Source organism: Hippocampus guttulatus, chromosome 17, assembly GCF_054856545.1.
Source record: "Hippocampus guttulatus isolate MCC_2025c chromosome 17, RoL_Hgut_1.0, whole genome shotgun sequence".
Classification (NCBI taxonomy): Eukaryota; Metazoa; Chordata; class Actinopteri; order Syngnathiformes; family Syngnathidae; genus Hippocampus; species Hippocampus guttulatus.
The window spans coordinates 9,766,689-9,790,898 of record NC_141277.1 but is presented as its reverse complement, the minus strand read 5'-3'; the positions used below and the strand labels follow the sequence as shown (position 1 = coordinate 9,790,898).

At 45.5% G+C, this 24,210-nt stretch overlaps 1 protein-coding gene across 2 annotated transcripts in view; it reads left to right on the top strand.

Annotated features, from left to right (window-relative positions):
- palm2akap2 (PALM2 and AKAP2 fusion) overlaps positions 1–24,210 on the top strand; it is a 67,889-nt gene that overhangs the window by 29,925 nt on the left and 13,754 nt on the right. For both annotated transcript variants that reach the window (XM_086134697.1, XM_086134699.1), the window contains exons 6-9: positions 3,520–3,541; positions 4,705–4,833; positions 6,097–6,924; positions 11,728–11,801. In XM_086134697.1, the coding sequence (XP_085990823.1) occupies positions 3,520–3,541; positions 4,705–4,833; positions 6,097–6,924; positions 11,728–11,801 (1,053 nt within the window). The remainder of the gene's footprint in view (positions 1–3,519; positions 3,542–4,704; positions 4,834–6,096; positions 6,925–11,727; positions 11,802–24,210) is intronic.

The window sequence follows — 24,210 nt, the reverse complement described above, 5'->3', positions numbered from 1 at the left end:
CCGCCTGTCGATCTCTCGCTCCCTCCTGCCCCCACTCGTGAACAAGACCCCAAGATACTTGAACTCCTCCACTTGGGGCAAGATCTCCTCCCCGACCCGCAGGGGGCACTCCACCCTTTTCCGACTGAGGACCATGGTTTCAGATTTGGAGGTGCTGATCTTCATCCCAGCCGCTTCACACTCGGCTGCGAAACGCTCCAGTGAGAGTTGGAGAGCCCTGTTTGAAGGAGTCAACAGCACCACATCATCTGCAAAAAGCAGGGATGCAATACTGAGGCCCCCAAAACGGACCCCCTCAACGCTTCGGCTGCGCCTAGAAATTCTGTCCATAAAGGTTATGAACAGAATCGGCGACAAAGGGCAGCCTTGGCGGAGTCCTACCCCCACTGGAAACGATTCCGACTTACTGCCGGCAATGCGAACCAAACTCTGACATCGGTGGTATAGTGACCGAACCGCCCGTATCAGGGGGTTCGGTACCCCATACCCACGAAGCACCCCCCACAGAACTCCCCGAGGGACACGGTCAAACGCCTTCTCCAAGTCCACAAAACACATGTAGACTGGTTGGGTGAATTCCCACATACCCTCGAGGACCCTGCTAAGGGTGTAGAGCTGGTCCACTGTTCCACGGCCGGGACGAAAACCACACTGCTCCTCCTCAATCTGAGGCTCGACTTCCTGACGGACCCTCCTCTCCAGCACCCCTGAATAGACCTTACCAGGGAGGCTGAGGAGTGTGATCCCTATGTAGTTGGAACACACCCTCCGGTCCCCCTTTTTAAAAAGAGGGACTACCACCCCGGTCTGCCAATCCAGAGGCACTCTCCCTGTTGACCACGCGATGTTGCAGAGGCATGTCAACCAGGACAGCCCCACAACATCCAGAGCCTTGAGGAACTCCGGGCGGATCTCATCCACCCCTGGGGCCTTGCCACCGAGGAGCTTTTTAACCACATCGGTGACTTCAACCACAGAGATAGGAGAGCCCACCTCAGAGTCCCCAGGCTCTGCTTCCTCCAAGGAAGGCGTGCTGGTGGAGTTGAGGAGGTCTTCGAAGTACTCTGCCCACCGGTTCACAACGTCCCGAGTCGAAGTCAGCAGCGCCCCATCCCCACTGTACACAGTGTTAGTGGTGCACTGCTTCCCCCTCCTGAGACGTCGGATGGTGGACCAGAATTTCCTCGAAGCCGTCCGGAAGTCGGCTTCCATGGCCTCACCGAACTCTTCCCACGCTCTGGTTTTTGCCTCGGCGACCACCGAAGCTGCGTTCCGCTTGGCCAGTCGATACCCGTCAGCTGCCTCTGGGGTCCCACAGGCCATAAAGGCTCGATAGGACTCCTTCTTCAGCTTGACGGCATCCCTTACTGCTGGTGTCCACCAGCGAGTACGGGGGTTGCCGCCACGACAGGCACCAACCACCTTACGGCCACAACTCAGATTGGCCGCCTCAACAATAGAGGCACGGAACATGGTCCACTCGGGCTCAATGTCCCCCGCCCCCCCCCCCCCCCCCCCCCCGGAACATGGGAAAAGCTCTGTCGGAGGTGGGAGTTGAAACTCCTTCTGACAGGGGATTCCGCCAGACGCTCCCAACAAACCCTCACAATACGTTTGGGTCTTCCAGGACGGACCGGCATCTTCCCCCACCATCGGAGCCTACTCACCACCAGGTGGTGATCAGTTGACAGCTCCGCCCCTCTCTTCACCCGAGTGTCCAGAACATGCGGCCGCAAATCCGATGATACAACTACAAAGTCGATCATCGAACTGCGGCCTAGGGTGTCCTGGTGCCAAGTGCACATATGGACACCCTTATGTTTGAACAAGGTGTTCGTTATGGACAATCCGTGGCGAGCACAGAAGTCCAATAACAAAACACCACTCGAGTTCTGATCGGGGGGGCCGTTCCTCACAATCACGCCCCTCCAGGTCTCACTGTCATTGCCCACGTGAGCATTGAAGTCCCCCAGCAGAACAAGGGAGTCCCCAGCAGGAGTACTCTCCAGCACACCCTCCAAGGACTCCAAAAAGGGTGGGTATGCTGAGCTGCTGTTTGGTGCATATGCACAAACAACAGTCGGGACCCGTCCACCCACCCGAAGGCGGAGGGAGGCAACCCTCTCGTCTACCGGTGTGAACCCCAATGTACAGGCACTGAGCCGGGGGGCAATGAGTATGCCCACACCTGCTCTGCGCCTCTCACCGTGAGCAACTCCAGAGTGGAAGAGAGTCCAACCCCTCTCGAGAGAACTGGTACCAGAACCCAGGCTGTGTGTGGAGGCAAGTCTGACTATATCCAGTCGGAAATTCTCTGCCTCACACACCAGCTCGGGCTCCTTCCCTGCTAGAGAGGTGACATTCCATGTCCCAAGAGCTAGCTTCTGCAGCCGAGGATCGGACCGCCCAGCTCACATTGCACCCGACCCCTTTGGCCCCTCTCATGGGTGGTGAGCCCATGGGAAGGGGGACCCACGTTGCCTCTTCGGGCTGTGCCCGGCCGGGCCCCATGGGTGTAGGCCCGGCCACCAGGCGCTTGCCAACGAGCCCCACCTCCAGGCCTGGCTCCAGAGGGGGGCCCCGGTGACCCGCGTCCGGGCAAGGGAAACCTTGGTCCATATATTTTTCTCATCATAAGGGTCTTTGAGCCATGCTTTGTCTGGCCCCTCACCTAGAACCTGTTCGCCATGGGTGACCCTGCCAGGGGCATAAAGCCCCAGTCAACTTAGCTCCTAGGATCATTGGGACACACAAACCCCTCCACCACGGTAAGGTGACGACTCACGGAGGGGAAAATAGTTATAATATAAAGATGTACTTAGGATTGAATGCCTGTATTCTTTCACTTTTTTTTCTTGGATTTGAATGAGTTCATTCCATGGATGGTCAGATACAATCTGTTCAAGGGTGCTGGTTCACCTCCGATTGATACTTGAGAAAATGTGGCAATTTTATGTGTATGGAAATAATCTATTCTACAAATGATCAAACTATTGTCAACAGTGCGAGTAAACTGTGAGTAATTGAATGAGCTATTAGGGATCTAAGTAAAATATTGCAATCTTAGTTAATCAGGCATGGCATGGTCACCAATTTGCATTCAATCTGGGAAAGTGAGCACAATTTAGCGCTTGTTATTTGAGATATTAATAAATCAGCCCCTATAACCAACAAAACACTCCAGCCTCTTTATTCATGCCCAATGCTAGTGTAGCGTAAAGTGCAATCCAACTGTACGGAAGAGTGGAGCTTTATTTCCTTTGGCATTATTGTGTGTGTGTGTACATATATATAATCCATTGCTTAACACCCGTCGTTGATAACATTTCTTTGGAATATGTGTTGCAAAAAGGCCCAAAAAGCCAAACATCTGCATTTTAATTATTGACTCAAGGCATGTTTCATTTGAAGTTTCATGCGACTTTCAAGATACAAATTCCATTTTATTACATGTAGCAAATATGCTTATGAAGAGAACAAAATTACAGGGATTGATGAGGTTCTTGTTCTCTATTTCAGAGTCTGATGGCCCATGATGGAGGTATGATCAATGACACACACACATGCACGGGTTTACACCTCAATTCAACAGACCCCGATTTGACGGATTCTGTATTTAACGGATACAAAACAGTGTCCGTTCCTATCAAAGGCAACACATGGACACACCTGTATGTGGCGGCCATGTTAGTAGGAACAACAGCTCTTAAAAATTGACCAGCTGGATGCCATTTGCCCACTGAAGGACCAGCAATTCAAGTTTGGATACACTTTCAAAGTTTCAAACAGTTGTAAGATTTAAAAATATATATATTTATTTCGAATAGCTTAGTACCATACTAGAAGTTTTTTGCTTGCGAAAAAAAAAAGTTACAAAACAAATTTGGAATGTATTGGGCATTTACATGTAATGAAACAAGTCGATTTCAATTTAACAGACAATCAGCTTTTATGGGCGACCTTTCCCCCTATTGGTCCATTCCTATTCCGCTGTACACACTATCTGCACATAGTCACCTTTATAGCATAGTTGTTCCTCTCAAGGGTGTCACTCACTGTTGTTTCCAAATGTGTGTGCATGTGCCAGTGTGCCTTTGTTTGGATAATAATCTCGCTGAGGCAGGAGCAATTCGGGCCAGAGAGTGCCCATGAACTTGCAAACACACAATCCAATTGCCACGGATAGAGCACATAGACATGCAGTATAGAGTAACGCTGTATACTAGCACTAAAACACAAACACACACACACACACACACACCATGCTCAGCAAGACTATTGATGCTCAAACTCACACAAGGCCATGACTCTGCAGCCTGCAGTCGCTGGCTTTATCCCCCCACTATTCTCCAAAAAGCCCTGTGAGCCCCTGCCGCTTTGTTCTTCCTATCACACGCACATGCAAACACACACACACACACACACACACACACACACACACACACACACACACACACATTTACATTTTTTGCTGCATAAGCACATGAACCTCTGGGGTGCTCCAGTTGCCGTGGACACAAAAGTGAGACGTGTGTGTGTGTGTGTGTGTGTGTGTGGTGAGGCAGTGCATAGTTTACTTCATCACTTGTGTTTATTTGTGTACCCAGTGTGTGTGTGTGTGTGTGTGTGTCTCTGCCCCCAACATCACTGACAGTCTTTCGCACTGACCTCCCTCCACCCCCTCCCCTTTGCGCTCGTGCTCAGTGGAGGCCACCGACTGTACATCCGCTCCTCTCTCGGGCGGCGCGGATCTCGATCGCGAGCAACTATCCCTGGCCACGGAGCCCCGGAGCAGCCCACCTGAGCCTGGAGAGAAGGCAGCACCGAGACCCGGTAAGGATGGAGACGATGACAAGGGCGAGGGGACAGGAGCGGAGGGGAGGGAGGTGGTTCTGTGAGGGACGATGAAAGGGCATCGACGGTTTGGTAGAAAGCCAAGTTGGATTAGACACACACAGGGCACAAAGACAGACAGGTTAGTACCTAAGTATACATGCTAATTAAAGTCAGGCATCATACTATGCTAAATAAAAACCTTGGAACAGCAGAGCTCGCACATCCTCAGTCGGTGACAGATTTTTCTCATTCCTACACTTTCCAAAGGTTTCCTGGTGGCTACTTATCATTTGTATATTTCAGTTAGTGGTTTCGCACAAGCGTAACTATAGCAACACCATGCAAGCAATGTTTTCATTACTTTTTTTTTTCAAACGTTTCTCAAGTTGTTCATCTTATAAATCTTAGAAACATAGAATATAGAAATTGCCTGAATGTAATTAATTGCAAATGTTTTTATTATTATTATTATTATTTTGCGTTGTTTGATAAAAGTACGCTTGATGGACTCGTCTTGGGGCAATTCAAAAGTGGTGTGAAACAAATCTCTGCTTTCAACAATTTGGGGACACCACACAGGGCTGGTGCCCAGCGCACAAAGCAATGTCCATGAAGGGCACGCTTTGATGGCGAATCATTTCAGAGCCCTGACCACAACCCCATCAAAAAAAAAAAAAAAACGACAAAGATTGGTGCAACATTAAAATAGTTACATGAGAGAGTCAAATATTGGAAGCGAGGTAACTATACACATCACACTTTTTAACATTTTAACTGTCAAAATTAAGTGTGTTGAACTTGACTAATACCACACAGCACGCACTAAATATCTCTGCGACTATCATGATGTCTGTTGTAGTACCTAAACTGACCTGTGAGAGGTACTATGGTGCCGCCAAACATCCGGGCTAACAAAAAATACCAAGAAGAAGAAATAGGAGAAGTTGGGCAAAGTGTTAACTCGGGATTCCATTTTAGGAGCGGCTGTTATTACGTTTGTAGTACAACTCTACACTGACTAAGCCTCTCTGACTGTGTCAGTTAAAACTAAATTTTATTATATTTGTAAAAGTAATAATTTGATACACTTATGCTTATGCAAGCGGCCTTCAGGCTAAGCATTGTAACACTGTGAAGGTTTTTCAGTCTCCTGTGTGCTCCCATCTTCACGCTTCACTCCTTCCACCTTCTCCCACCCCGCACTCTTCCTTCAACCCCCCCTCACCCCTTTCCTCATTCCCTCCCCCCCCCTTCTAACAGCAATGTTTGCCATGGAGATCAACGTGCAGCACGACCCTCAGACCGGCGAACAGCGTATCCTGTCAGCGAACCGCATGAACCCGTCAGAAGCGGGCTCGCGCGGTGTCAAGATCTACGACGACGGCAGGAAAGTCGTCTACGAAGTCACGACCTGCGGGGGGGTGTCCACGACCTCGGTGGAGAACGGGTGGAGCTCCTCGCGGGTCGACCAGCTAATCCAGAGAGCGGCTAGATCTGGCGAAGGGGAAGATGAAAGGAGGGCTCAGGTATTGGTTACCCCCGCTGCCCCACAGGCCTATGCCTCGCCGACAGCTACGGACGATCTGTCCCCACCATCCTGCGCCCCGCCCTGCATCCCACCGAGCCCGCCTGCCCAGGTCACCCTGCAGAGAGAGACTCGGCTCGGCATGATGCCCCCATCCTCGGCTCCTATCGTGACGCAGCCTGGCCCATCAGCCCAGCCGGGACCAGAAGTTTGCTCTGTGCCCCGAGCCAGCGCCGAGCATCCGGTCACCATGGTGTTCCTGGGCTACCAGGACCTGGAAGACACGAGCGAGAGCCGGCGGCTGCTCGGTTTCGACGGCGCCGTCAAGGCCGAGGTGGTGCTGATCGATGAAGATGACGAGAAGTCCCTGAGGGAGAAGACGGTCACCGACCTGTCCATCATCGACGGCACGGCAGCCGACCTCGTGTCGGGCCGGCCGGTCACATCCGAGGCCGCCAGCACAGAACTCTCGTCGGACGGCCGCGAGCACGACAGCGCCGCCTGGCCACCGCCAAACCCCGAAGCCAACAAAGCCCCGCCTCCCGGTCTCACCCCTGCCACAGGTACAGACAAGAGGAAACGCTGCAGGTGCTGCATAGTCATGTGACTGAATCTTCTGCTTCCTTTGTATTTTTACCCACAACACCCTTCTTTTCCCTCTGTCTTTGGATGGCTACTAACCGAAGCCTCTTCTCTACTGGACTCTGAGCGGCTGCCACAGACACGCACACGCACACACGTTAAGCCTTCATTGAGCCGTGCATTTCTGGAGTTATTTTTTTGTTTTGTTTTTTTATCCTTTGTGCCAACACGGTGGCTCTGACCTCCTGACAGATTAATTCAACAAATTCAAACCAATCAGCAGGAACTCATCTGTTATAATGCTGCTACGTTCATGGCGAACAAAGACAGATAGATGGAGAAACTTCCATGTTTGTTTGCCAAGCAAGGCTAGAATATGCTATTCCAGCCTCGATTTCACAGCTAGCTAGCTGTCGCGTTACTAAGCAAACACTATCGAGCCACACAAGGACCTTCAGCAAAACAGGTCATAAAACACGAAATTATAATAATAATATAATTAATATATGTCACTCCCCCCCCACACCCCCATACTCTCATGTCACTTGAATTCCTTTCACCCAAACAAACACACTCACGATTTAAAGAAACAGAGTTGCGCAGATAACGTGTGTGTGTCTGTAGTGAACAAGACGGGTGAGGGTCCTTGTTGCCTTGGTTTCTTCATGTGCCTCTATTATTCTTCCACCTGAATAGTCGTAACCAAACAACTCAACAATTAGGTTTTCTCTGATAATATTGATTTTAGTTAGCTTTTATCTGAATAGTTTTTATCTATTTGTTTTGGAAAACCAAATCCAGATCATTTTTGGAGATGCTTCTTTCGATACAAAAGTGAGGTTCAACGAGTTGTTTCTTGTTCTTTCCACCAACTTGAGCTATTCCACCGATGAAGTTATTTCCTCCCATTCAATCCCTTGCTATCTCAGCAGCCAATAAGAAGCCATGAAATACCTTAGGAATTGTGCAGCCATTTCTGTCTCGGTGTATATGATACTACAAATTCATGTCCATGAACAAATCCCACTGGTGACTGCACATCAACCACCTGAATGGTGGTATTGTGGAAAGCACGTCTCCGTCACAGGATGAAGCAGAAACATGCATGTTAGCTTAACCGAACACTCTAAATTGTCCATAGGTGTGAATGTGAGTTTCAATGATTGTCTATGTGCCCAGTGACTTGAAAGGCGATCGAGGTGTACCTAACCTCTCGCTCAAAGTCAGCTGGCGATTGGCGTCCATTCGCCACAACACCAATGAAGACAAACGCTGTAGAAAATGGATGGATAGGGAACCACCGGTCTTGCGTAAGGCGACTTTTAATGTCATTTAAGTTGTCCGCCAGAGCTTCAGAGGACCACCACGACACTGCCAGATCGTCGTTTACATTGGTGCTACAATAACGTGGTCTTGGATGACATCTTTTATATTCATACAGAGTACACAGTACAGCTGATTGTCTTGGTTGGAGGCCAGCAGAACTTGCAAAAGCAACAATCATCCACATTGTGTTCAGGGTTAATTAATTCATTTCAGTACCAGCCAATTCCGGACCAAGTCTGAAAAGACACTTAAAAACGTCTTTGGGAGTGAATGAGTTAACTCTAATGTGTCAATGCAAGAGCAATACTCTTGCAGTACAAGTGTCGACACACTGAAATGGTGGCCACTGCTCCACTTGATGACGAGAATCAATTCATTCATCATCAAGCTAAATAAACAACAAAACATGATCGACCCCTCAGGAAAATGCTAACTTAGTAACACTGCAAACGTTGTGTTGAATTTACTCCATTTTTATTTCGTCAAGTGCTTAGACAAAATCATCTGGATCCAGATACATTTTAAAATACATGTTGTCATCATCGTAGAATGAAACGTATATGATTCAAATGCTGTGATAAGATATTCCAAAATCAACATTTCTCTAAATGGACCTGCTATAGCTGAATAGTAGTTTGCCTTAAAGTAAACATGCTCTGTTTCGTGCGACTGGCCACTCTCGCTGATTAGCCGCGCCTTGTTTTGAGGTTCCTGTGTAGTTAAAGAATGTAAATACTGAAGGCTCTATCCAGAAATGACTTTATTTTTCACATATATATACTGTATATAGTACACTAAAGATCACTATTATAGTCATTTTATGTCCTATGATGCGATAGGACAAGATTTTTCTAGTTTTCATCCCTCTTCACTGCTTAATGTCCCACTTAAAACACGCCCGACTATTGTTTTGCTCCCACAAGCCCGTGCAGATTCCTCCTAACAGCTAATTCCTTCTGCAGAAGTGTCATGCTGACTCCCGAAGGCATGCGAGGATGTTCAAAGATTTTGCAGAGACGGGATCCTAAAACTAACCCTCTCAATAGATGTGCATGGTTGCCCATTAACTGCATGCTGAGCAAGCGTTTCATTTCCCTCTCACGCAGACCACCAATATTTTTAGATGCGCTATTCTGGCAACCATTGGAAATGCAATTCAATGAGTAGTAGAAGCTGTTATCATTTCAGAAGTAGAAACGGTTGAAATTCATGCAATTAATGGCAACCAGTCCATGATGTCCCCTACGGTTTTTCCCTATGTCAGCTGGGATGGGCTCCAGCTTAAACTCGCCCCTAATGAGGACAAGTGCTAGAAAAGACGGATGGGTGGATAAAATTCATCTGCCTGGTTTTGATCGTGCTATCGGGTGATAAAAATGATTTTGAACAAACACACTCGATTTGTTTGAACGCTCTTCAGCATCGCTTCAACGTTTGTCTCCTGATACTGTGGAGGCTGTGCAGAGAGTTTCTCATCAAGCAGCATTAACAGTAGGAAATACAATTACGCGATCCCAAATAGCTTTCGGCACAGAAAAAAAAAATGGAAAGCTGAGGGAGTTGATGAGCGGTTTGCCTTTCTGGTTTGCTGCTTGTTGAGCTTGCAGCCACACTGCCACTCAGTGAAGTCCTACTTGAGCTCTCTAGGGGGCGCTCTTTCTCCCCCCTCTGCCTGCCCTCATGGTTGTATGGACTGTTCATTAAAAAAAAAAAAAGACAAAGAAAAAAAGGAGCCATTTTCTATTGTTCACATTTCTCTTTCTCTTGATGGTTCTTCAGTGTCACGATCACATCCTCCCCCACCTCTTTCTCTGACGTTTGTATCCTCTCACTATCTTTGGACAAATAAAGCTGAGTTTCTCCAGTTCAGCCCCTGCTGTCTCTTGCTTATTGTTCTTTCCGTCTGTCTCTCCATTTAACATTAACTGTTTCATTGGCTGCTGTCAAAAAATAAATAAAAGGATCACCAGCTCTCCTCACTGCACCCATAGACCTCTTCCTCTAATACCCACTGCCACTAACAAGTGCACTCTCTCTGGCCACAAAACGGCAGGCACACCCAAGTAGGAAATGAAAAACAAGTATGAGGGGGAAGAATAAAAGTGGAATGACATCAGAAAAGGAGGTATTTTTTGTCAAATGGGTATTAATCTCACAATGCAGTATGCCAGTGCTGTCGACCGGCACTCCATCATCGTGGGAGGTGATACGGTTTTGGCTTTCCTTTAAGGTCAACACTTATCAGTGTGACAAAAACCACCCAAATGAAAATGTTAAATGAACATCTGTCGTTAGTGTCAAACATTTCTTCTCTTATCGTATACCGTACTGTTGACTTTGTATTAAAACATCTCACAAGTCAGAAATGATTCGAGACAGAAACGGGTTCAGTTGATCAATATGGCTTTAAAACCAATTACAAAAACGTCAATCCAGCAGAATCCACTCTAGTGGGAGCACTTTATTTATGCACGCACATAACAGAAGACTAGAAACCTCTTATGAGTTTACCGTAATCTGCACAAAAACCATGAGAGGGCAGGTAAGTGGCAAGTAAGAGAAATTGGGAGATAGAGAGCAAGTCTAGTCCCATGAAGAGGAAGCAAAATTGATTATTCTGCAGCTATTTTGTATTGTAATTCATTCATAACTCAGATTAAACTGGAAATGTATGGCGGAGTGAGACTCTAGCACAAATATGACGCACACCGTACAGAAGACGTAAGGATATGACGACTCAACATATGAGAGACACCATGACAACCGGAAACGAGGCCGCACATGCATTCGATTCCTGGCTGTGTAATCATAAGCACCATAATCAAATGATCCCGGGATAATGACAATGTCATGTAAAGCATCTGACTGACTGCTGATTTCTACGCCATTTCATGATTATTGCTCATGTTTAAGGCATGGAGCTGTAAAAACACAGTGGGTAAATCCAAAGGCTAAATCTGCTTTAATGGGAACACATGGAAGGGGAAAAAAATGATTTGAGGAAATTAGGATTGCTCAATTGAGTCATTTAGAAAAATTACTTCCAGAACAGAATGGACATTTACAAATCAGGTTCTTACTCGGTGCGGGTTTATGCATATTCGTTCGTACGCCAGAATTATTATGTTCAGGAGATGCTCCAACCTCGACAATACTATCACAAATTTTCCAAATGAGTGCCACAATGCTGCTTTGTAGACATTGCATAAATGGAAGCATTTTGCAATGCTCCCGGATTTAGGAGGAGTCTACCAAAATATTCCATCCTTGCATTTGTTCAATCGATTGTAGAATATGGCTGCTAATATAACTTATCTCACTGTATTTTTTATTTTTTTTCCTGAAAGTCTAAGCCTTCTGTCAAGAGGCGACTGAACAGAAAATTACTGAAAAGTACTTTGGGGCGGGGCTTAAATAATGTACGGTGTATACATTCTTTTTTATTGTTTTTATTTTAGACTGTGGGGTTATCGGAACAACAACAAACGGACATCAGGTGGAGATGCCGAGTAGATATCCTCACACTGCCATGGTGAGTCAAAGCATTCATATGCATGGAATTATAAAATATTCATTTATCTGTCGGATTTAACTTGTTGAGCGATTATGAAGCACTCTTGGGCTGGATCTGCTTTATCTCCCTGGGGTGGGGGGTGGGGGGGCATTTCTCGTGCAAATTAACTCACCCCGCCCCCCATATGGCTTGGATAATGCCGTGTACATGTTTTGATGCCATTATGAACACAGCACAGCAAGGGCTACACAGTCTTTCCAAAGTTGGTGCTCTATTTATCAACTTTTCCAACCCTTTTGTGACTATTTCTAAAAAAGCAACTTTGGTGGTGTTATTGGAGACTTTGGAACACTCAGAAACTCCAACCAAAACAGATGTTCTCCCATCTCTGAAGCCTAATTTAACCATATTCCACTGCATTATGCAAGTCTCCATGATGATTCAATTGTATTTTCTTTCACGGGGGGCAGCACTTCATCACCACACAATAGAATTCAACTTTGACCTATGCAGCGGACATAGTGCCAAATAACTCGCGGCTTTATTTGGATTGACGGTCTTAACGACCCTCTGGAGGAAACCAAAACTGCGACAAAACTGAGTCGGAAATGCATTTAGTAACTCTTGCATGTGGACGGCCCCACTGACCGGGTTGACTTGGGCTCCCTAAATGACTAGCTACGCACCACAACTGGTTGTGCAACTGAATAAATGTAGCAACGTTTTAAACGGAGGCAAACTGATCCGCTCGGGGTCGGCTCCCATTGTGCTGGCCGGCCGCTGGCGCTCTGATTGTCTGATTGTCTCTGGAAGGCCTCCGAACACACTCTCGCCAAACCAAATGCATTATTCAGCATGCGTGTCGAGAGAGAGAGAGAGAGAGAGAGAGAATAGAGAGGGGCAGCAGAGGGAGGGTGAGCGAGCAGGAGAAGAGCACAACGCACAAGAGAACAACCCGATGCTCAAAACTGGCGCGTGCCGCTGGCTGTGAGTGCGAGACGGGGGAGCAAACCGAAGGAGTAAACAATCGACTTTTCTACCACATTGAACAACATTAGTGAAGCTATACAAGACAAAGTGGAAAGAAGAGGTCACGGCCAGTAGGTGAGCGTTCGGTCTCTGTCACCGAATCCCGGTCATTGTTTTCCTCTTGTGTCCTCCACTCTGAGTGAAAGGCACTCAAGCCTGGACTGTAGCTGTCCTGCGGTTTATGGTGTTTTAACCATAAACACAAGAACAGTGGAAGACTATAAACCTGTGTGTCGAATCGTACAAGATTAGAATGACATTGATTGGCTTTTAAGTGTGAAGGACACTGGATGCCGCAGCCCTTGAGAGCGGTGGGAGGTCAATGGACTAGAAGCCCCACTGCAGTCTTTGTGTTCCTTCTAGATCAGAACCTCCCATTCCAATGTGAAAAATCAGGCATTTTCTTTGTTTGTTTGTGTTAAAGTACAGCACAGGAAAAACAAAATCGCAGATTGAAAATGAACGAGTGAAAGAGGAATACGGTTCTCCCGCCACATCACTTTGACCTACATTCGGAATGACCTTAACCCACTTTTTTTCAACTGGCACTCGACACAGTTAAGAGACGACTGCATGTGACGGGTTGTCTTCTGTGTGTGCTATTCAGTGTCATCATACACTTCGAAGCGCGGAATCAAAAACTAGAAGTTTCCAATCTGGCATGAAAGGGACTATTGGTTGGGAATTTATAGCAGTTGTGTTTGCATTCAAAAGTATTCTCCACCTCAAAACTGCTTATTATCGTTGTAGTTTTCATTAGTAAGCACTCGGCATGAGCCGTGACTAGATTCTGATGGAATGATAACGGTGAGCACAAATATCCCGGTGTCACAGGATTGAAATGATAGCTCTAAAATTACCATGTAGAAAAAAGTTCAATGGAGGCTTTTAACTTCAAAGAAGTGTCTTGTTGACTCCACTCTGCAAGAAGCCAATCATCTTGTGCCCTGCTAAGACGCCCCCACCCAAAAAGGAAAGAATAGCTCATTACCGGTGACAGAAAGTATTAGCGTTGACTTTTTCAAACCACGGTAACCCGTCAAACCGTTAAGTTGGCCCCTGAATAGTAAACACGCCTGCCTCTCAGTTCTGGGAGTCTCCATTCAAATCTCGGTTCTTGCTTTCCTGTGGGGAGTTTGTGTTTTCATCATCCATGTTGCAGAGCATAATTTGCAGTCGAGGTAAAAAAATGTTGACCTGTGTTTAAGTAATTTGTGTTTACCGACAGTATATCCGCATTGCTGTCAGGACACCTTTTTCACCTGCCCGGGTATTATTTCTCTGGCTGTTAAAGTGGTTTCGGTATGAAGGATCGGAGGATTTTGTTGTCCTAAATTTACAATGCTTTCATGTTTCGAGTGTAACTTCCAGTGCATTTCCATATATTTCCTTTCCCACCCTTCTCTGCACCACCAAGTACAAGATCACAGACAGGAGCGAGAACGTTTATCACTGCTGTCTTCTTCTTTCCAAACCCCTCCCTTTTCCCAGAAAGCTTCACACCGGCATAATCATAGGTTATACAACAGCTGTGTAGCCGATCGGGGTGAAGCGGAGTTCTGCAGGGGGAACGGATGAGAGGGACGGACACGGTGACGATAACATAAAGCTCCAAGGAGAGATAAAGGGTGGTCCAGGTGCGAGAAGGGTGTAGTCGCCAGCAGTTAACTGTAAGGCGGGTGAGGGAAACAGGAGGGGGTGGGGGCGAGGTCGTCCAGAATGCAAGGAGGAAGTCTGTTCAGCCTCACAAAGCTCCAAGTGTCGTTGACATGAACAGCCCGCTGGCCTTGCAATGGCCCGTCTAATGATGCGCCGCCACTGGCCGCCATTCAGGAAGGAATTGCATTCACTTTTAAAGGCAGTGATGTTACCTGATGTGTACGCTTTATCCATCCATTTTCCGATCCGCTAATCCTCACAAGGGTCATGGGGGGTGTGGGAGACTATCCCCGCCGTCTTCGGGCAGTAGGCGGGGGACACCCTGAACCGGTTGCCAGCCAATCTCAGGGCACACATCAACGAACAACCATCCGTGCTCATACTCACACCTTGGGACAATTTGGAGTGTTCAATCAGTCTGCCGTGCATGTTTTTGAAATGTGGGAGGAAACCCGGAGAAAACCCACGCAGGCCCGGGGAGAACATGCAAACTCCACACAGGGAGGGCGGACCTGAAATTTAACCCACGACCTCTGCACTGTGAAGTCGACGCGCTAACCACTGGACCACCGGGCCGCCGCGTACGCTTTATGTTGGGATTTTTCTACAACGCGACTCGGATAGGCTGAGCTCTCAAAAGTACTGTCAGCTGATCATAAGTGGAGAAAATGAAAAGGAGAACAAAAAAAAAATTGGCATAGCAGAAAGCATGTGAGAGCCCTTCAGGCAAAACAGAAGCCTGAATGTGATTTTCTTAGATTTTGTCTTTCTGTGTTTGAAGGAGCTGCTATTTTAAGCACGGTGGCACTAAAATGAGTCAGTGTCACATTGTGTCCCTTTTTATGTGGGTTTTTTTCCCCCTATGGATTTATCTTTTTTTCCCCTGATGGTTCCTGTTCCAGGTTCGTGTCCCAATTTAACACAATTAAGCACGACAGTGTGAGAGATAAAGAGGAACATCAAGTTGAGTCTGCCAAACTGCCACGCTGTTTGAATTTCACAGTTTGGATTTTGTCAAACTAAAACAAAACCAAACCATTTTGTTCCACTTCCAAATATACTGAGACACGTGGCGAATCGTCGTTTACAAATGACTCATTTACAGTACTGCCGCTTTCATTCCAATGCCTATGAAATGACAACGAGAAAATCATTTTGTCATCCGCTCTCCAACTGAGCCATGACAATATTGCATCGAATTGTAATCCTGCTGAATCGAAACCCACTCGAATTGTTTAAAATTGAACCTCCCTGAATCGTATCGAGATACTGTACATATCGAATTGTCATATATTGGAGGAATGCACACTCTTACTCGCCGTTTTACAGCATTAAGACCTGCATTGCCTCATCAATTCCAATACTAGCAAGCTTGTTGTGACCGCTTTCTAATTTCTTTCGGTTTTTTTCTCGTTCATTGGGTTAAGGTAGCATTTCATTTGAATGAATGTGCTTTGCAAGTTATTTTGGGACGGCGTTCTTTTATCGGTGTGTCGTGGTGTAGGTCTTGCAGAAACCTTGTTGTTGATGCTCACTGCCATAAAGATTTTAATGGTGTATGAAGTGAGTTTTTTTTTTTCTCTCAGAGAATTTAGGTTAAATTCCAAATTGTGTGACATCAGAGGTGTTGGAATTTAAGCATTCCATTGTTTGATGAACCGCAAATACTTGAACATGAACATCACCCATCCATCCAGCCATTTTTCAATCCGCTTTATCCTCACAAGGGTGACGGGGCATGCTGGAGCCTATCACAGCCGTCTTCGGGCAGTAGGCGGGGGACACCCTGAACCGGTAGTCAACCAACCACAGGGCACAAAGAGACGAACAACCATCCGCGCTTACACTCACACCAAGGGACAATTTTGAAGTGTCAATCAGCCTGCAATGCATGATTTTTGGAATGTGGGAGGAAACCGGAGTACCCGGAGAAAACCCACAGGCACGGGGAGAACATGCAAACTCCACACAAGGAGGCTGGAGTCGAAATCAAAACCTGCACCTCAGCACTGTGAGGTCGACGCGCTAACCACTGGACCACTGTGCCCCCTGAACATCACCCCCCCCCCCCAAAAAAAACGAATCGACCTTATTTTGGAGAGATGGAATCGATAGGATCTTGAACTCGAACAAATTCTTGGAACCCGAAAGAATACCCTTCGTTACTCCACTATGCTTGTCGAGTGATTGAAACAGCAGTGAAAGTGAGTCTAAACGAAGCACGTAACATTCTCATTTGTTTTGCATTGCGTCGCACTGTTTTTTGGTATTTGTGATCCATTGAGGCAAAGAACAATAGCAGATGCGAGAAATCAAACAATGCAAGCTGAATACGTGACGGCCACCATCACGCGACTCGCCACCGCTTGCTATTGTCCACTGCCTCCACCTTGCAACTGTTGTGCGGGGGGCTGCACCACTCATTGATTTTCCACACAAAGCAAAATGCAAACACAAGCATGCATAAAGAGCGAACAAGCAGATTTCCGTTTTTGTTTTTTTTTCCTGGAATATGTCAGGTTGTGACTTCATATAATGTGTCCCACTCAGTTTTCAGGGATGAGGCTTACCTCAAACATGAACTATACAAGGTGACAAAAAAAGCTAGGAAAATGTCATCTCCTTGTCAGCCACCGGACTAATTTTAGAGCCACGCTTTCTGAGAACTGCCGCACATTTATTGAGTTTATCAAGAAAAGAACATTCAGCTTGACTTGCTTTATGTATACAAACTTTTATTATTCCTAACCCAACTGTTCATGTTTTGAGTTTCCACCACGCGGGATAGCTACAGGTTAGGATGTAGACTTGGGCTGAGGTTAAAAATAGGTCAAGCGAGAGGGTCACGGGGTTAAGTGTCAGACTCTTGTCAATGGAATACTGTATGACCTTTTCTGTGGTCATCTCAGCAATGCGCTTATGCAGGATATCATGTACGGTTTGAGTAAGAGATTGGGGTTGCTTAAGACCACAGGTGTCAAACTCAAGACCCGTGGGCCAGATCTGGCCCACCACATCATTTTAGGTGGCCCGCAAAAGCAAATCAAACATGTCAACTTCCATGATGCTTGCTAAAATCGCGACCAAAATTTAAAATTCTCATATGTAATAAATAAGGGACATATTCGAAGCATTTTCTTGTTCCCAAACCCCTCATTACCATTACTTAAACGATAGTTGAATAAACCGTTATTATTGAGTTTTTAAAAAGGTTTCAGTCATAACAGCCCTCCAAGGGAAACGGTCACTAAATTGTGCCCCACGACAAAAATGAGTTTGACACCCCTGCTTTAGACGATAAACCTCTTTGTTGACTTGCAGACTTTTCCCTCCAAGATCTTTTGCCAATGCAGCAGACAGATGGCGGGACCATTCTCTTGAAATAAATCTGCAGCTCAGACATGTTGGCCAGCAAACTGTTTTCTTCCTTCGTGGAGCCTCCTTCCTCTATCTAAATTTGCAGGCTTATGAGCTACTTTCCCGAAATAGACGACAGGTGATTAGCACGATGCTGCTCTCAGCGTAGGCTGCAGCAAAGTGACTTAATGCAGTGAGATTGCACGGGGGAGAAGTTTCAACATTTTCTTGGGACTGAGAAAGCTGTCCAACGGTATGGACAGGGCGGGATTGGGAGGTCCTTCCTAGGATCAGGTCGTATGTCTTTCCTGCCAAAGAAGAGCACGTTGTGGATGGATGATCAGGTCAGATTCCACTTTCAAATATCAGCAATCAGACATCAGATTTAATAGCTATGTTCTTAATGTTTTGTTTTGCTCTGGACGGGACTTAGGGTTGTTTGCACTGCTTTAAAAACAGCATGGAAAAAATATCGGGTATGTAATTAATCATATAAGTCGTTTTAAGTGTGAATGTGACTCGGAATTGATTTCTGACTTCTCAAATTTGTACTGGGAGAAAAAGGTGATTTCAGTTTGAAATTTCTCATTCACGCACTGGGGTTTTCTAATGCTTCTCCAGCTAAGTATCTGCTATACCACCTTAATTCATGATATAGCCTCTGTTTTGGCAGATGTTGACACAGAAAATGCCCAGTAAAGTTTTTCCTGTGTTTTTCACAGATTTTCCCAACGAAAGCAAAGATCAATAACCTCTCGTTTTCAAGTCTACCATTTGATGTTGAAATAGTACACTGAAAAAAGGTTTTCCTGAATGTACTCAATTTGATTTCATCAAGTGGTCTCACGAAATAAAATCATCTTATTTTATTTTGTGCAGCCACTTGACAAAAGATTTTTTTTTCAGTCTACACAAATCCGATATTATTTGCGACGGCGTCCGACATGTCTGCATTCACCACCTTGTCTGGCGATAAAGCGTAGTCTGTGGTGTGTTTTGCAAGGTGCATTCATCTATAACTGCTTCAGACAACAAAGTGTATGCAGAAAAGTGGTGAAGATTGCACGACTGTCTGTGTCCTATGTGTTGTGCTGTGTTATTTTTGTTATTTCGACTTCAAAATGGCGCCGCGAGAGTGGCTGCCTTTCCAGCAGCTCCTATATTTTGTTGTTCTACTTCTTCCTTTCATAACTTTGCTGCTGTGAATTGGGAATTTCTCCATTGCGAGACTAATAAAGGTTTTTCTTATCTTATCTTATCTTATCTTTCTTATCTTAAGCTGTCTAAACATAGCCGGTATCCTGTTGTCACTAATCTAATCTAGCAGGACTCTGCCTCAAGTAGTTCATTTAAGACTAGGCTGATGTCAAGCGGCCAATTAGAGTTTAAGGATGCTACGAGGAGACTCAACACCGGAGTTTGGGAGAGAGTGGCTGTCTGTTCACCTTGCTCGTTCAATGTAGCTGTGAAGAAGCGGTAATGCTAATATGAGTTTGGAAATGACTGGTCACCAAGGAACCCTCATAAAAACGAACAAACCTGCCCTGAAATCTAATTAAAATGAATAAAACAAAAAAAAAAACTAACTCAATACAAAATAAAATAAAAATAAACTATTAGAACCTTGGCCCACTGGTCGACTGGTTAGCGCGTCAGCCTCACAGTGCAAAGGTGCAGGGTTCGATTCCGGCTCCGGGTTTCCTGAGTGGAATTTGCACATTCTCCTGCATGGGTTTTCTCCGGGTATTCCGGTTTCCTCCCACATTCCAGATCTTAAAGCGACTATTCACCATGAATGTTGCTATCATGATGCTGCACCGCCTATAAAAACAATAGCATTCATACGGATATCGAGAGACATCGACACCCCCTATATCGGTGAATTCGTACTAGTAATATTTAGATTCCGGTGATCGGTGGTCAGTACACAACCGAGAGTATTACCTATTAAGGAAGTTTAGAACGCCTAAAAATTGTTATCATTCCTGAAGCAGTAGACATTAAACGAAATCATCACATCACCATTAATCAACACAGTATGCAGTGTGACTGTGCAGCCATGTAAAGTTTGTTCCTAATCTAAATTATTGTTCTGCAGAGAGATGTGGTCTCCAGCTGCTACGGACCATGACATCATCAATGTAACGCGGCTGCTGAGGGTTATCCCCGACTTTGTTGCGTCCCAGTTATCCATGCGCTTGTGTTCTTGTCATGATTCTGGATCTGTGTCCAGTGCTCGCCGTGCCAATGTATACAAACGGTCACTCTGTGTTACGGCAGCCCTTTCTGCTCTAAAAGAGCACTCCAACGCTCGGAGTGTTCAAGTGGAACATTAGTATTCAGCCTGGAGAGTCTCACTCCTTTTGCCTGCGCGTTGGAGCCTTTGTTGTTGTTTCACCGAGGGGTCTTCTGGGGGTAGAGGGTGTGGGGGGTTCTGGGTTGTGTTGCAAAAAAACAGTGAGCCATGAGTTCAGTGCATTCCTCTGTCACAAAACTTCAAAATTTGTGGTCTGTTCTTGTAGCCTCCAGCGGTGGCTAAGATTACCTTGCCTGAAATTAATTTTTGGTGGTGGTGGGGGGGGGGGGGCGGATTGCTCCAATATGCATGCCGTTATTTAACCCTTTCAGGGACAGCAGTTACTACAGTGGACAGCTTATCGTATTATCAGGTTACGGGTTATTGTTATTGGTGCACGAAAGGGTTAAAGAGGTGGATTATGTCACTAATTACCCACTGAAGGCCCGGATCAGAAACTCAACGCCTGCCACTGGGTATCACCAAGCGTTTAATTTCCCGTGCGTCTGTCAAGATTAACCCAAGTCTCATCTGCAGTGCTGAACGATCTTATGGATGAATGTGACTGAACAGTGTTAACAGTCACACTCTGATATCTTCATGACATTTTTGGAAGGTGCAATTTTTCGCTATCGGGTGTGCCAATACATGTGTGCAGATGGTGTATGAAGTGGATGCATTTCATAAATTCGATAATGACATTTCCTTGTGGTTTATTTTGGGGTGTCCTGATAAAACGGAGCTCTGACAACGCATTGTTTGTGTCGGTTGTGTATGTTAGCGCAGGTGGCCTTTTGTTTCCTCTGCTTGGGGGGGGGGGGCATATCCGCAGTTCGCAGAGGTTTCCTGTTTAGAATACGTCATGTGGGATCGGCTTTTATCCGATTTGTGCAAAACATGGAATCGTTTTTATTGTCTAAACTAAATTTCAGTTTTCCATGGCCCTATTCAAAGACGTGAAGTGTGATTTGTGTTTTATTGTTGGGAAGATGAATAATACAGCTCACGGAAAAATAGATTTGAATCCTCCTCGACATGCCTCTTTAAACCAGCTCTCAAAATATGTGATGGTGAATAAAGATTTGACCACTAGATGAAAAGCGATGAGACTTCTTGCTATGAAATTCGATTTGCACCTCTGAAAGGAAAAAAAACAAAAAACTTGCAGTTGCTGAAAGCATGTGAGTTGGTGTTGCCGATCAATCGTGACCAACTTCCATGACACAAGACCGCTCAGGGCGCTGCTCTGTCCTGACCCGTGAGCCCTGACCCAGTTGCGCAATCACGCACATGAATAAAACATCACATGTGCTCCTGTTGCCTTTTACTGTATGTCTGCATGTCATTAGTATTTCCTTGTCTCATTTCCAATCAACTGACAATCAGACTGCCAAACTCAGAAAAAAAGTTGCACTACAAAGGCACAAGAGTGTAAGATTTATTTTTTTTTCTTTTGCACGTGTATTATTTTCAGAAAATTGAATGCATTGTTGGCAAGGAAGGAGATTGTTTGTCATTCATAAAACAATGCCTTGGCTTTTGAAACCCTGAAGAAGGATGTGTTTTGGACAATTTCTTTTCGATTATACGACAGTGGAATCGAAACAGGATTCAGAGCTTTGAGAGCGTGAGAGGGTGAAGAGGGCAGATCCCTTCCTCTATTAGATGCGTTTATTTATTTTTCTCTATAGCCATCAAGGTATTCTAAAGCCGTCCCTAAAAACGATTCGTAAGAGCTGTGCTGTGTTTTTGACGAATGCTGAGCCATATATGAGATGAGATTTTTGTCATATTTAACAGGCAGATTATTGAAGATGAAAATGTGTTTCAGGCAGTGTATCGTGGTTGGAATCCGGTTGCAGTAGTTCAGAACGGTTACCTGCTGTGTTGGGTGGTTAGCTTAGAGGCTTTAAAAAAAGTGTTTGCAAATATTGCCTTAATCTTAAATTCATGTTCCGTTTGACTGCATTGATGTCACATTTATTGTACAACAACTGGCACGGCTATTTCCACCCAAGGCAATGCACATTGTTGTTGGAAAAGCTAGACTGATGATTCACCGCGCTTATTCTGATATTTCTTCCTGACTTCAAACTGCATATTTGTGTGTGGCTCACCATCTTTTGTACATTCAACGAAAACGTTTCCATGTTGAGCGAGTGCTCGTAAACGGCCAGAGAAAGTGAGCCCATGATTCCGTATCTCTGGTTTCCTTTGTTGTGATCCCGTTACCAAACATGGATTATATACTGTATATATTTATATATATGTACATACACACACACACACACTGTATTTGCGACTGAGCCAACAGTGCCTAAAATAATGACGATGGCCGAATAAAATGCCATTCCCCCTCTTATCATCTCCTCCACCTTTCATCACTCATCATATGTCCATTAGGACAAGGTAGGAGGGGCTTGGTGTCAGACAGGAAGGGAGGTGAGGGCAGCAATAGGGAGGATGGATGTTTGCCGGCCCGTCTGCACAGAAGGCATCTTTGTGCGTGAGGGCATCTGGAGGAGTGGGCGCGCACACATACGGACGCTCGTGCGCTATGACATCACAGCTCAGCCGGCAGCCCGGGAGGAATGCTGCTGAGAGAGGAGAGGCTTTGTGGAGGAGAGGAAAGAGACGGGAGGGGAGGAAAAGGAGGGGAAGAAGAAGAGGAAAAGGCTTGGCCAGGGAAAAGTCCGGCACTCCCACAATTTGGAGCAGGAACGAAGCAAGGCTGGAGTGAGCCGCGCTGAGAAGGATCAGACGTGATAGAAACTAGTCGAAGGAACTCTTCTAAAATTGAAGGAACCTTTGGACAATTTGTGGATTAAGAGTCACGGAGACAGACGGAGGGAGCAACAGGTGAATGGGGCCATTTTCAAACAGCAGATGTGGTGAAGACAGTGGTATGAGACCATTCGATTCTTATGATTCATTGGATACCAAGTCCGTCGTTCTGCGTTTTAACGTTACATTGAATGCAAGTGTCATTGACCGGAATGATGTCTCAGAATTTTAAAAAAAGGACGTGACATCACATGACGGATAAGTCAATTGTAACCGCACACCCACAATGCAACTGTTCAAGGAGATGAAGTGCCGCAAGTATAACTTGCAAAAAGGTGGCGCATGAGCACTGACCTTAGAACACCACCAAGCAAGTGCCACTTACTTGATAGAATCGGAGAAATAAAACAAGGATCGGGGTGGCTGAAACTGAGTGCTATCGCTGGAATATGTCGTCAGATGTTCATTTTCACATTGTTTACGGGAATCGAAAGTAAGACAGTGTGTTCTTGTGGGACACTTTCAGTCATGTGTTCGACACTCCACCCCCACCCAGTCTCAGGCATGATGCGCTGAGTATTAAAACTAAATGGTCTTGACGTGCGTGTTTGTGATTGCAACTTTTGTGCGTCACAGTCAGAGCGTTAAGAGTTTCCAGATGTGTTTGTGCTGGTGACAGCCGGGGAGAGAACCAGCATTTAGACGGCAACAGCTGACTCACACGGCCACACACATGAACCATGTGCGTCTTTATTTGTCTTGTGATTCCTTCCCACTTAATTGCCTCCCTCGATATTCCTTCAGAGCATCCTCCGCTGAGCTGGACCAACCATATGGAAAATTCTCTTTTTAGTAACTGCATTCTCTGGGTCTGGGCCGCCTTTTATTCTTTTCATCTTATTTATGTAGCTTTCTTTTTTTTTGTTTTGGTTTCATCTACTAGGCTTTTTTTAGGCATTATTTATTTATTATAATTAGAATACTTATAATAATAATAATAATAATAATTGTTATTATAATAATAATAATTATTATTATTATTTGAATTTATTTATTTTATTATTATTATTATTTTATTGTTAACCACATTTTAAAAAATCATAATTAAAAGCTCAAGTCGTTAGAAGTTTCTCAAGCGTTTGAGCATCCAACAGTACGTTATAGAATGGTATGTGTTTGACTTTCGTTCAAATTAATTTCTTCCTACATTCCAACACTCATGCGAGAGGGCAATTTGGACCTTTTAAGCTTGCAAAGGGCACGCATACAGTGTCCTTCATCACATTCAGTGGTTATCGGAGC